This window comes from Lonchura striata, chromosome 28, assembly GCF_046129695.1.
Source record: "Lonchura striata isolate bLonStr1 chromosome 28, bLonStr1.mat, whole genome shotgun sequence".
NCBI lineage: Eukaryota > Metazoa > Chordata > Aves > Passeriformes > Estrildidae > Lonchura > Lonchura striata.
The window spans coordinates 7,485,235-7,498,843 of NC_134630.1; the positions used below are offsets into that span (position 1 = coordinate 7,485,235).

Genomic DNA, 13,609 nt, shown 5'->3' on the forward strand with positions numbered 1-13,609 from the left:
GTTGTGAGGAGATTTTTGGGGGTTTCTGAGGAGATTTTTGGTGGTTGTGAGGAGATTTTTGGGGGTTTGTGAGGAGATTTTTTGGGGGGGTTCTGAGAGGTTTCTTGAGAGTTTTTCTGAGGGCTGTGAGGGTTTTTTGGGCGTTATGAGGAGATTTTTGAGGGTTTGTGAGATTTTCAGGGGGTTGTGAGGAGTCTTTTGAAGGCTGTGATGTTTTTTTGGGTGTTACGAGGGGTTTTTGAGGATTTGTGAAGGGATTTTTGAGAGTTTTTTTGGGGGGATTATGAAGGGTTTTTAAAGGGATTTTTGGGGGGCTTATGAGGAGTTTTTTAAGGGTTTGCAAAGATATTTTGGAGAGAGGTTTTGGGGGGAGTTATGAGGGGTTTTGGGAGGATTATGAGGGGGTTTTTGTAGAGCTTGTGAGGATTTTTGAGGGTTTTTGGGTGGGGATTTTTAGGTGTAATTTAATTATTTTTTTTTTTGAGGGTTGTGGCTCAGGGCTGTGCTGGGAATTTGGGAGGGTCCCGGGCCGAGCTGTCGCTGTCGCTGTCCCCAGCCTGGTGGCAGCAGGTGGCACTGTCAGCTCGGAGCTGCTGCCGGCCTAAAAACCGCTCATAACTTCCAAAAAACCCTCAAAACCTCCCCAAAAAACGCCTCAAAACCCTCGGAAAAACCCCTTCAAAAACCACCTCATAGCCCCCCAAAAAAACCCTCAAAACCTCCCCAAAAAACGCCTCAAAACCCTCAAAAAAACCCCTTCAGAACCCCTTAAAAAACCACCTCATAACCCCGCCAAAAAAACCCTCAAAAAACGCCTCAAAACCCTCAAAAAAACCCCTTCAAAACCCCTAAAAAAAACCCCACCTCATAACCCCGCCAAAAAAACCCTCAAAACCCCTCAAAAAACCCCTCCTAACCCTTCCAAAAAAAAAAAAAACAAACCTAAAAAAATGCCTCAAAACCCCTTAAAAAATCGCCTCATTACTCCCAAAATAATCCCCTCAACCCCCTGCAAAAAACGCTCATAACCCTTCCCAAAAAACCTCAAAAAACGCCTCAAAATCCCTTCAAAACCCCTTTAAAAAAGCCTCATAAACCTCCAATGAAACCTCTCAAAACCCCTCAAAAAACGCCTCATAAGCCTGCCAAAAAAGCCTTCACCTCCCCTCACCAAAAATCTCACAATCCCAAAAAAAACCCCTTTAAAAACCCTTCATAATCCCCCAAAAAACCCTCAGGAAAACCCTCACAACCCCTCAAAAATCCCCTCAGGAACCGTGCCGGGGATCCCATTTGGGATGGAAACGGGGTGGGAAAGGATTTCCTGCCATGGATCCCATTTGGGGTGGAAACTGGGAAAAGATTCCTTGCATCCCTTCTTGACAGGGATCCCATTTGGGGTAATATGGGGTGGGAAAGGATTTCCTGCCAGGGATCCCAGTTGGGGTGGAAACTGGGAAAAGATTCCCTGCATCCTTCCCTGTCAGGGCTCCCATTTGGGGTGGAAAGTGGGAGAAGATTCCCTGCATCCCTTCCTGTCAGGGCTCTCATTTGGAGTGGAAATGGGAAAAGGATTCCTCACATCCCTCCCTGCCAGGGATCCCATTTGGGGTGCAAATGGGATGGAAAAGGATTCCCCACATCCTTCCCCTGTCACGGCTCCTATTTGGGGTGGAAAGTGGGAAAAGATTCCCTGCATCCCTCCCTGCCAGGGCTCTCATTTGGGGTGCAAATGGGATGGAAAAGGATTCCCTGCATCCCTTCCTGCCACGGATCCCATTTGGGGTGGAAAGTGGGAAAAGATTCCCTGCATCCCTTCCTGTCAGGGCTCTCATTTGGGGTGGAAAGGGGAAAAGGATTCCCTGCATCCCTTCCTGTCAGGGATCCCATTTGGGGTAATATGGGATGGAAAAGGATTTCCTGTCAGGGATCCCAGTTGGGGTGGAAACTGGGAAAAGGATTCCTCACATCCCTCCCTGTCAGGGCTCCCATTTGGGGTGCAAATGGGATGGAAAAGGATTCCCCACATCCTTCCCCTGTCACGGCTCCTATTTGGGGTGCAAATGGGATGGAAAAGGATTCCCTGCATCCCTCCCTGCCAGGACGATCCCCCGCCCCAGCATCTCCCGGATCCGAGCCGGATCCCCGGGAAGAGCAGAACGTCCCGGTGTCCCTGTCCCGGCTGGAACCCCCGAATCCCGGCAGGCGGAGCGGGGCCGGAGCGGGTCGGGGCCGCCCCTCGCTGTCCGCGCCGCCGGCTGCTCGATCTGTCCCTGTCGCCGCCGGCAGGGTCACCCGTCTGGGCAGCTCCCGGGGGAGGCTCCGTCTGCGCGGCTGCCCCGCCGCAGCCCGGCCCCGGCATCGCTCCGCGGCTCGGGGCACCGGGACCGGGACAGCCCCGTGCCCCGAACCCCCGGGAACGCTCCACGGCTCGGGGCACCGGGACCGGGACAGCCCGTGCCCCGAACCCCCGGGAACGCTCCCGTCTGGGGGGCACCGGGACCGGGACAGCCCCGTGCCCCGAACCCCCGGGAACCCTCCCGTCTGGGGGGCACCGGGACCGGGACAGCCCCGTGCCCCGAACCCCCGGGAACCCTCCCAAATCCCACTGGGATGGGCTGGGATGGGCTTTGGGCTCCCCATTTCCTCCTAAACTGGGTTTTGGGCTCCCCATTTCCTCCTAAACTGGGTTTTGGGCTACCCATTTCTCACTGGGATGGGATTTGGGCTCCCCATTTCTCACTAGGATGAGCTTTGGGTTCCCCATTTCGGCAGGGCTTTGGGCTCCCCATTTCCTGCTGGGATGGGGTTTGGGCTCCCCATTTCCCACTGGGATGGGATTTGGGCTCCTCATTTCTCACTGGGATGGGATTTGAGCTCCCCATTTCCTCCTAAACTGGGCTTTGGGCTCCCCATTTCCCGCTGGGATGGGATTTGGGCTCCCCATTTCTCACTGGGATGGGATTTGGGCTCCCCATTTCTCACTGGGATGGGCTTTGGGCTCCCCATTTCCTCCTAGCCCTGGCTGGACTTTGGATTCCCCGCCTGCAAAATGGGACTTTCCCCCTCTTTTCTTCTAATTCTTTTTCCTCAAACATCCACGGCGAGGATTCCCGGGCAGCAGCAGCAGCAGCAGGAGGAGGAGGAGGAGGAGGAGGAGGAGGAGGAGGAGGAGGAGGAGCTGGATTAGCCCAGTTAACCCCGGCCCAGCGCCGCTCCCGGCCCTCGGCAGAGGGAATTAAGACCATTACAAGGCAATCAAACAGGATCAGAGCCCCCGGCCCTTTCTGCCGCCAGCCCAGACCTGCTAATCCTGTTTCACGCGGCTGCAGCAGCACCCACCCGTGGGCCAGCCCGGTCACAGGGACCCCCGCCCTGTCCCCACTGCCCCGGTGACCCAGGGACAGGGACAGGTCTGCTCCTGCCCCGGGACGGGGGTTTGGGGACACCCAGAGCAGCTTTGGGGTGAGGACGACACTGGTGTCACTTGTTTATTGTGAAACAGCAGCATGGGGGGTGACGGCAGGGTGCAGAGACCCTCCAAAAACCCCCTCCAAAACCCCTCCGGCTCAGCTGGGAACACCCCGAAACCTCTGCTGGCCGCTCCCGGAGGTCCCCACCGTGTCCCCAGCTCGCCAGGAGCCGCTGCCCTCCAGGAAAAGGCAGCCCCGGAGTGTCCCCACGAGGGACAGGCACAGCGGTGACACAAAACCCGTCCTGGTGGCACCCCTGTGCCCGTGTGCGTCCTCAAAGTGGGACAAGCAGACAAGGCAGCAGCGAGGGACCGGCAGCACCCAGTCCCTCCCAGTCCCTCCCAGTCCCTCCCAGTCAGGACGCTGCCAGGTACTGGTGGAAGTAGAGGCCGAAGAGGCTGGTGACCACCTGGCAGGCGGCCACCCACCAGGTGAGGAAGGAGAAGAGTCCTCGGAAGAAGAGGGGGGTGAAGATGCAGCCCAGGACCCCCGAGATCTCCTGCACCACCACCTGCACGTCCCCGTCCGTGTCGCCCCCGGGGCGCGGTGGGGCCACCGGCGCTGCCGGGGACACGGCGGGGGACTCGGGGTACAGCCCCCAGGAGTGGTGGCCTGCGGGACACGGGGGACAGCTCGGGGGGTCCGTGTGGGACAGCTCGGGGGTCCCTGTGGGGCAGGGGACAGGTCTGGGGGTCCCTGTGGGACAGCTCGGGGGTCTCTGTGGGGCAGGGGACAAGTCTGGGGGTCCCTGTGGGACAGCTCTGGGGGTCCATGTGGGACAGGGGACAGGTCTGGGGGTCCCTGTGGGACATGGGGGACAGGTCTGGGGGTGTCTGTGGGACACAGGGGACAGGTCTGGGGGTGTCTATGGGACAGCTCGGGGGTCTCTGTGGGACATGGGGGACAGCTCTGGGGGTCTCTGTGGGACACAGGGGACAGCTCTGGGGGTCCATGTGGGACAGGGGACAGGTCTGGGGGTGTCTGTGGGACAGGGGACAGGTCTGGGGGTGTCTGTGGGACAAGGGACAGCTCTGGGGGTCCCTGTGGGACACAGGGGACAGCTCTGGGGGTCTCTGTGGGGCAGGGGACAGCTCTGGGGGTCCCTGTGGGACACAGCACCGAGTTTGTCCCCACTGCAAAGCAGAACAGAACCACGGGACAGAACTGTGGGACAGCCCGAGCTGGGGGCTGTGACCGCTGGGGACAGTTGGGGTAGCAGTGACCTCCTGAGCTCCCCCAGGCCACCCCAAAGCCCCCAGACCCCTCCTCACCCAGCGTCTTGAGCAGCAGGGCGCAGTGCAGCGTGAGGATCACGGGCCCCAGGTACTGCAGGCTCACCACGGACACGTAGCAGTAAATCCTGGCGATCTGCGGGAGCTGGGAATGCTCAGCGGGAATTCCGGAGTTCTCAGTGGGAATGCCGGCAGCCACGCCCCAACCCCAACCCCAATCCCGATCCCGGTCCTGCTCCCAACCCCAGTGCTAATCCCGACCCCAGTCCTGACCCCAATCCCAGTCCCAGTCCTGGTCCCGGTCCCAGTCCCGTTCCCGTTCCCGGTCCCAATCCCCATCCCATCCCGGTGCCGGTCCCTGTCCCAGTCCCGTTCCCGCTCCCGTTCCCATCCCGTTCCCGGACCCGCTGCTGCAGGTCCCGGGCCCGGAGCCGGCCCTGTCCCGTTCCCATCCCGTTCCCATCCCGTTCCTGTCCCGTTCCCATCCCGTTCCCATCCCGGACCCGCTGCTGCAGGTCCCGGGCCCGGAGCCGGCCCTGTCCCGTTCCCATCCCGTTCCTGTCCCGTTCCCATCCCGTTCCCGTCCCGTTCCTGTCCCGGACCCGCTGCTGCAGGTCCCGGGCCCGGAGCCGGCCCTGTCCCGTTCCCATCCCGTTCCCATCCCGTTCCCATTCCCGTTCCCATCCCGTTCCCATCCCGTTCCCGTCCCGTTCCCGTCCCGGACCCGCTGCTGCAGGTCCCGGGCCCTGTCCCGTTCCCATTCCTGTTCCCATCCCGTTCCCATCCCGTTCCTGTCCCGTTCCCATCCCGTTCCTGTCCCGTTCCCATCCCGTTCCCATCCCGTTCCCGTCCCGGACCCGCTGCTGCAGGTCCCGGGCCCGGAGCCAGCCCTGTCCCGTTCCCGTTCCCGTCCCGTTCCCGTCCCGTTCCCGTCCCGGACCCGCTGCTGCAGGTCCCGGGCCCGGAGCCGGCCCTGTCCCGTTCCCATCCCATTCCCATCCCATTCCCATCCCGTTCCCATCCCGTTCCCATCCCGTTCCTGTCCCGTTCCCGTCCCGGACCCGCTGCTGCAGGTCCCGGGCCTGGAGCCGGCCCTGTCCCGTTCCCATCCCGTTCCCATCCTGTTCCCATCCCGTTCCCATCCCATTCCCATCCCGTTCCCATCCCGTTCCCATCCCGTTCCTGTCCCGTTCCCGTTCCCGGACCCGCTGCTGCAGGTCCCGGGCCTGGAGCCGGCCCTGTCCCGTTCCCATTCCTGTTCCCATCCCGTTCCCATCCCGTTCCTGTCCCGTCCCCATCCCGTTCCCATCCCGTTCCCGGACCCGCTGCTGCAGGTCCCGGGCCCGGAGCCGGCCCGCCTCCCGGCGCAGGCGGCGCGCCCAGCGCTGCGCCAGCCCCAGGTACGCCTGCAGGTGGAGGCGCGTCCCCAGCAGCCGCAGCAGCGACAGCCACACCACGGCCCAGAGCCGCAGCGTGTCGAAGGCAGAGTCCGAGAGCCTGCGGGGACAGGGACGGGACAGGGATGGGGATGGGGACAGGGATGGGACAGGGATGGGACAGGGATGGGACAGGGATGGGACAGGGATGGGACAGGGGATGGACAGGGACAGGACAGGGATGGGACAGGGATGGGGATGGGGACAGGGATGGGACAGGGGATGGACAGGGATGGGACAGGGATGGGGATGGGGACGGGGATGGACAGGGATGGGACAGGGATGGGAACAGGGATGGGACAGGGATGGGGACGGGGATGGACAGGGATGGGGACAGGGATGGGGATGGGGACAGGGATGGGACAGGGATGGGGATGGGGACACGGGATGGGGACAGGGACATGGGGACAGGGACAGGGATAGGGACAGGGATACGGGGATGGGGACACGGGATGGGGACAGGGGGCTGGGACAGGGACATGGGGCTGGAGATAGAACCCCAATCCACAGGTGACACAGGACACGGGGCTGGGGACAGGCTGGGGACAGGACCCTGATTCACAGGGGACACTGAGTGTCACTCGGGGTGACTGTGGGGACGCTGCCACAGGGGTCACGGGTCACAGGGGTCACGGGGGTCACAGGGTCCCCAGCTGTGCACTCACATCTGGCCCGGCTGCCGGCCCAGCGGGGCCTGGCGCAGGAGGTCCCGGCCCAGCGGCCGCACCCACAGCAGCACCACCAGCACGGGAGCCAGGAACCCCAGGTGCAGCAGGGCCCTGCGGGGGTGGCACCCACAGGGACCCACGGGCACCCACGGGGACCCCACAGGGACTCCACAGAGACCCCACAGAGACCCCAGGTGCAGCAGGGCCCTGCAGGGCTGGCACCCACAGGGACCCACGGGCACCCACGGGGACCCCACAGACCCACAGGGACCCCACAGAGACCCCAGGTGCAGCAGGGCCCTGCGGGGGTGGCACCCACAGGGACCCACGGGCACCCACGGGGACCCCACGGGGACCCCACAGACCCACAGGGACCCATGGGGACCCCACAGAGACCCCAGGTGCAGCAGGGCCCTGCGGGGGTGGCACCCACAGGGACCCACGGGCACCCCACAGACCCACAGGGACCCATGGGGACCCCACGGCCCCCTCCCCTCCCACCCCAAACCTCCCCCAGAGCCGGGGGGTTCCAGCACCGAGCACTCCCTCCCTCCCCAGGTGTCCCCCACTGTCCCCAGGTGTGCCCAGGTGTCCCCCCAGGTGTCCCCCCAGGTGTCCCCCCAGTCCCAGCTGTGCCAGGTGTCCCCCCAGGTGTCCCCCCAGGTGTCCCCACTGTCCCAGGTGTCACTGACTGTGTCAGGGGCAGGTCCCAGGCTATGCTGAGCGTGTCCAGGTGTGTCCAGGTGTGCCCAGGTGTCCCCCCAGGTGTCCCCCACTGTCCCAGGTGTGCCAGGTGTCCCCCCAGGTGTCCCCCCAGGTGTCCCCCTGTCCCAGGTGTCACTGACTGTGTCAGGGGCCGGTCCCGGGCCATGCTGAGCGCGTCCAGGTGTGTCTGTGCCAGGCGCAGCCCCGGGAAGGTCAGGCAGGTGCCCAGGAAGGAGCTCAGGGCCACCAGCCCCAGTTTGAAGGCCAGCGAGGCCAGCGGCAGCCTGGGGACATGGGGACAGGGCCGGGCTTGGCTGTCCCCAACCTCCCAAAAACGGCCCCAGAACGGGCTGGGAGCCCCAAACCTCCCAAAAACGGCCCCAGAACGGGCCGGGAGCCCCAAACCTCCCAAAAACGGCCCCAGAACGGGCCGGGACCCCCAAACCTCCCAAAAACGGCCTCAGAACGGGCCGGGACCCCCCACACCCACTCACGTCCACTCCCAGCCCCGCGGCTTCAGGATGGGCTCCAGGCTCGCAGAGACTCCGGCCAGCCCTGCGGAGTGACCGTGAGTGACCGTGAGTGACCAGTGACCAGGGAGTGACCAGGGAGTGACCAGGGAGTGACTGGTGAGTGACCGGTGAGTGACCAGTGAGTGGGGAGTGACCCCTGGGAGTGGTGAGAGACCCCTAGGAGCAGGGAGTGACCCCTGGGTGCAGGGAGTGACCCCTGGGAGTGACCCCTGGGTGCAGGGAGTGACCCCTGGGAGTGACCCGAGAGTGGGGAGTGACCCCTGGGTGCAGCGAGTGACCCCTGGGAGGGACCCCTGGGTGCAGGGAGTGACCCCTGGGTGCAGGGAGTGACCCCTGGGAGTGAGGAGTGACCCCTGGGTGCAGCGAGTGACCCCTGGGTACAGGGAGTGACCCCTGGGAGTGACCCCTGGGAGTGAGGAGGGACCCCTGGGTGCAGGGAGTGACCCCTGGGTGCCCCCAGCACCCCGTCCCCCCCGTGCCCGTCACCCACCGGCCTCCAGGCCGAACTCCAGGTACTCCTCACGGACCAGCAGGGCCAGCATGGCGAGGAGGAGGAAGACGAGGGCGGCGCTGAGGCACACGGAGCGCTCGCCGCCCTCCTCGGAGCGGAAATAGTGCCGCAGCAGCGTCAGGAAAACCTTGCTGGGTGCGAGGCTGTCAAGGAAAGCGGGGACACCGGGGGACCCCGGCCCCGCCGAGACCCCCGCTGTCACCGTGAGCCCAGCACCACCCCCTCCTCCTCTGTGGGACTGGTCAGAAACGACCCCTGAAATTCAGATCTGACCCCTCTGCTCACCCCAAAAAATCACCATGAACCCATCCTCTCCTCCTCTGTGGGAATGGTCAGAAATGACCCCTGAAATTCAGATCTGACCCCTCTGCTCACCCCCAAACATCACCTCCTCCTCCTCTGCAGGATTCATCAAAAACAACCCCTGAAATTCAGATCTGACCCCTCTGCTCACCCCCAAACATCACCATGAACCCACCAGCCCCTCCTCTGTGAGATTCATCACAAACGACCCCTGAAATTCAGATTTGCGCCCCAGCTGGGAGGCGAAGCAAGGGCGGGGGGCTCCCCCTCCAGCCTGGCACCCACAGGCAGGGTACAGGCAGAAGAGGAGGGTGAGCAGGCACCAGAGCACGCCCAGGTGGGTCTCCCTGGCGGGGCTGGCCAGGCAGAAGTAGCCCTCGCTGAAGACGTAGACGGCGCCGGCGTAGACGGAGAAATCCACGAACCACTGGTAGTCCAGGAAATGGCGCAGCACTGCGGGGGGACACGTCACCGAGGGGGGACACCCCGGGGGGACATCCCGGGGGGACACCCGTGGGGACACCTCGGGGGGACATCCCGGGGGGACATCCTGGGGGGACAGCAGTGGGGACATCCCGGGGGGACATCTGTGGGGACACCGTGCTGGGGACACCATGCGGGTTCCCCAGGGGTCACTCCCAGGGGTCACTCCCAGGGGTCACTCCTCACTCCCAGGGGTCACTCCCAGGGGTCACTCCCCACTCGCAGGGGTCACTCCCTGCTCCCAGGGGTCACTCCCCACTCCCAGGGGTCACTCCCCGCTCCCAGGGGTCACTCCCTGCACCCAGGGGTCACTCCCTGCTCCCAGGGGTCACTCCCTGCTCCCAGGGGTCACTCCCTGCACCCAGGGGTCACTCCCTGCTCCCAGGGGTCACTCCCTGCACCCAGGGGTCACTCCCTGCACCCAGGGGTCACTCCCTGCTCCCAGGGGTCACTCCCCACTCCCAGGGGTCACTCCCCGCTCCCAGGGGTCACTCCCTGCACCCAGGGGTCACTCCCCACTCCCAGGGGTCACTCCCAGGGGTCACTCCCCACTCCCAGGAGTCACTCCCAGGGGTCACTCCCTGCTCCCAGGTGGTCTCAGGGGGGCACAGGGCGAGCACAGGGCGGGCACAGGTTGGGCTCAGGGGGGCTCAGGGTGGGCACAGGGTGGGCACAGGTTGGGCACAGGGTGGGTTCAGGTTGGGCTCAGGGGGGCTCAGGGTGGGCACAGGGTGGGCACAGGGCGAGCACAGGGCGGGCACATGTTGGGCTCAGGGGGCACAGGGTGGGCACAGGGTGGGCACAGGGGGGCTCAGGGCGGGCAGTACCCAGCGCGTCCACGGCCGTGATGGGGCTGGTGTCCAGCTGCAGGTCGATGTCGCAGGGCACCCACAGCCCTCGGTCCTCTGCCACCCCTCCGTGCCTCCTGCGGGACAGCCGGGGGTGCTGACGCTGCGTCACCCCCCCAGCACCCTGGGGTGACCCCGACCCCGACATTTCCCCCCCCAGCACCCTGGGGTGACGCTGACCTGTCCCTCCTGCTCCTGGGGCGCTGCTTCCCGGCCAGGGCGCACAGCTCCTCGTCCGTAGGGTGCTTGTAGCGGTACAGGCTGTGGGGACAGCGGGGTGGCGTCCCCAGGGTGCCCCCAGGGTGTCCAGGGTGTCCCCAGGGTGTCCCCAGAGTGTCCCCAGGGTGCCCAGAGTGCCCCCAGGGTAACCCCAGGGTGCCCCCAGGGTGCCCAGGGTGCCCAGGGTGTCCCCAAGGTGACCCCAGGGTGTTCCCAGGGTGTCCCCAAGGTGACCCCAGGGTGTTCCCAGGGTGCCCAGGGTGTCTCCAGGGCGCCCCCAGGGTGCCCAGGGTGTCCCCAGGGTCCCCAGGGTGTCCCCAGGGTGTCCCCAGGGTGTCCCCAGCGTGTCCAGGGTGCCCAGGGTGTCCCCAGAGTGTCCCCAGGGTATCCCCAGGGTGTTCCCAGGGTGTCCCCAGGGTGTCCCCAGTGTGTCCCCAGGGTGTCCCCAGGGTGCCAGGGTGTCCCCAGGGTGTCCCCAGGGTGTCCCCGGGGTCCCCGGGGTGCCCCGGGCCGTACCTGCCGTTGCAGAGCAGCCAGCGGGCGAAGGAGCAGTGCGGTGCCAGCTTCTGCATCAGGCTGGCGGCCAGCAGGGTGACCACCACCTGCACCCCCATCACCGCCTGCACCGGCACCGGGGGGACATTGGGGTCACCGGGGGCACCGGGGCTGGGGGCACGGGGCTGGGGCACCCCCGATGGGAAACTCCCGGGCAGGGACCCCCGGCAGGACCGAGCCCGGGGACCCCCGGTAGGACTGTCCCGCCGATGGCACTGCAGTGACCCCGGCCCATGGCCAGCCCGGGACCCCCGGGCAGCCTGGCCATGAATCCGCCACTCAGAACCCCCGGTCCCTCCCGGTCCTCCCGGTCCCCCCGGTGCCCCTGGTCTCCCCGGTCCCTCCCGGTCCTCCCGATCCCCCGGTCCCCCCGCTTCCCCGGTCTCCCCGGTCTCCCCAGTCCCCCCGGTCCTCCCGGTCCCCCCGCTCGTCCCGGTCCCTCCCGGTCTCCCCGTTCCCCCGTTCCCCCGCTCCCCCCGGTCTCCCCGTTCCCCCGCTCCCCCCGGTCCCTCCCGGTCTCCCCGTTCCCCCGGTCCCCCCGGTCTCCCCGCTCCCCCCGCTCCCCCGGCTCCCCCGGTCTCCCCGTCCCCCCGGTCCCCCCGTCTCCCCGCTCCCGCCGCTCCCCCCGGTCCCTCCCGGTCTCCCCGTTCCCCCGGTCCCCCCGGTCTCCCCGTTCCCCCGGTCTCCCCGTTCCCCCGGTCTCCCCTGTCCCCCCATTCCCCCGGTCTCCCCGCTCCCGCCGCTCCCCCCGGTCTCCCCTGTCCCCCCATTCCCCCGGTCTCCCCGTTCCCCCGGTCTCCCCGCTCCCCCCGGTCCCCCCGTTCCCCCGTCCCCCCGGTCCCCCGCTCGCTCCCACCATGCCGGGTCAGCGCAAAGGCGCCCGCAGGAAGCCACGCCCCCACGGGCACGCCCCTCTCATCGACCAATCCACGGCCGTGTTCCTTTTGATTGGCAGGCTATCTACCAATGACAGGGTGGCAGTGGGAGGGGGGCGGGCCGTGCGCGGCGCGCGGTTCCGCGGGCGCGGCCCGGCGGGAGCGGCGGGGCCGCGGGTTCGAGTCCCGGCGGCGCCAGCCCGCAGCGCCGCGCGGGCATCGATCGCCGATATCGGGAATTGATCAATCGCACCCGCGGGCCCGCCCTCAGCCCCGCCCTGCGCTGACCCTGGGCGAACGCCAGGGACCCACGCAAGCCGGCCCACACAAACCAGACTCGACTTTAATTGAATTAATTTAATTTATTACCAACCAAAGCAGAGCGGCAGAATGAGGAATAAAACCAAATCCCAGTGCCAGGACCCCCATCCCAGTGCCAGGATCCCCATCCCAGTGCCAGGACCCAAATCCCAGTGCCAGGACCCCCATCCCAGTGCCAGGACCCCCATCCCAGTGCCAGGACCCAAATCCCAGTGCCAGGACCCCCATCCCAGTGCCAGGACCCCCATCCCAGTGCCAGGACCCAAATCCCAGTGCCAGGACCCCCATCCCAGTGCCAGGACCCAAATCCCAGTGCCAGGAGCCCCATCCCAATGCCAGGATCCCCATCCCAGTGCCAGGACCCCCATCCCAGTGCCAGGACCCAAATCCCAGTGCCAGGACCCCCATCCCAGTGCCAGGATCCCCATCCCAGTGCCAGGACCCAAATCCCAGTGCCAGGACCCCCATCCCAGTGCCAGGACCCAAATCCCAGTACCAGGACCCAAATCCCAGTGCCAGGAGCCCCATCCCAATGCCAGGATCCCCATCCCAGTGCCAGGACCCCCATCCCAGTGCCAGGACCCAAATCCCAGTGCCAGGACCCCCATCCCAGTGCCAGGATCCCCATCCCAGTGCCAGGACCCAAATCCCAGTGCCAGGACCCCCATCCCAGTGCCAGGACCCAAATCCCAGTACCAGGACCCAAATCCCAGTGCCAGGAGCCCCATCCCAATGCCAGGATCCCCATCCCAGTGCCAGGACCCCCATCCCAGTGCCAGGATCCCCATCCCAATGCCAGGACCCAAATCCCAGTGCCAGGACCCAAATCCCAGTGCCAGGACCCCCATCCCAGTGCCAGGACCCAAATCCCAGTGCCAGGACCCAAATCCCAGTGCCAGGACCCAAATCCCAGTGCCAGGACCCAAATCCCAGTGCCAGGATCCCCATCCCAATGCCAGGATCCCCATCCCAGTGCCAGGACCCAAATCCCAGTGCCAGGACCCCTGTCCCGGTGGGACCCCACGGTAATCCCGGCCCGTCCTGGCCCATCCCGGTGCCCCCGGGGCTCGGCACTGCCCCGGTCCAGGCGCGCCGCCGCTCCCGGGGGTTGCCACGGATATCGATCATGGATATCGATCATGGGTATCGATCATGGTTATTGATCATGGATACCGATCATGGGTATCGATCTCCCTGGCGACGGGATGCGCTTCCCACCAGATGTCGCCTCCTCCCGTGCCCGGAGCATCCCCCGAGGGCTCGGGGACCCTCCTTTGGGGGGTGACACCCCAAAACCCCTCCCCTGGGCAGCCCCCGCCGTTCCCCCCACACCATCCCCTCCGCCCGTGGACCGCGCTGCCAAAATCCCCCAAATTCCCCCAAAATGACCCAATCCCGGCTGCCAGCGTCCAGGGACGCCGCCTGCTCCATCATCTCCGCCGCCTGC

General features: G+C 65.6%; 1 protein-coding gene across 1 annotated transcript; it reads right to left on the minus strand.

The window, feature by feature from the left end:
* Positions 1–3,478: 3,478 nt before the first annotated feature.
* Positions 3,479–13,411, minus strand: TMEM161A (transmembrane protein 161A). Its single transcript, XM_077788743.1, is given in 14 exon segments — positions 3,479–4,085; positions 4,745–4,841; positions 6,028–6,202; positions 6,807–6,920; positions 7,655–7,798; positions 8,009–8,069; positions 8,538–8,689; positions 9,158–9,314; positions 10,172–10,269; positions 10,373–10,453; positions 10,928–11,031; positions 11,828–11,956; positions 11,958–12,130; positions 13,336–13,411. Coding segments are annotated over 14 exon segments (1,818 nt in total). The 3' UTR covers positions 3,479–3,828.
* Positions 13,412–13,609: the final 198 nt, after the last annotated feature.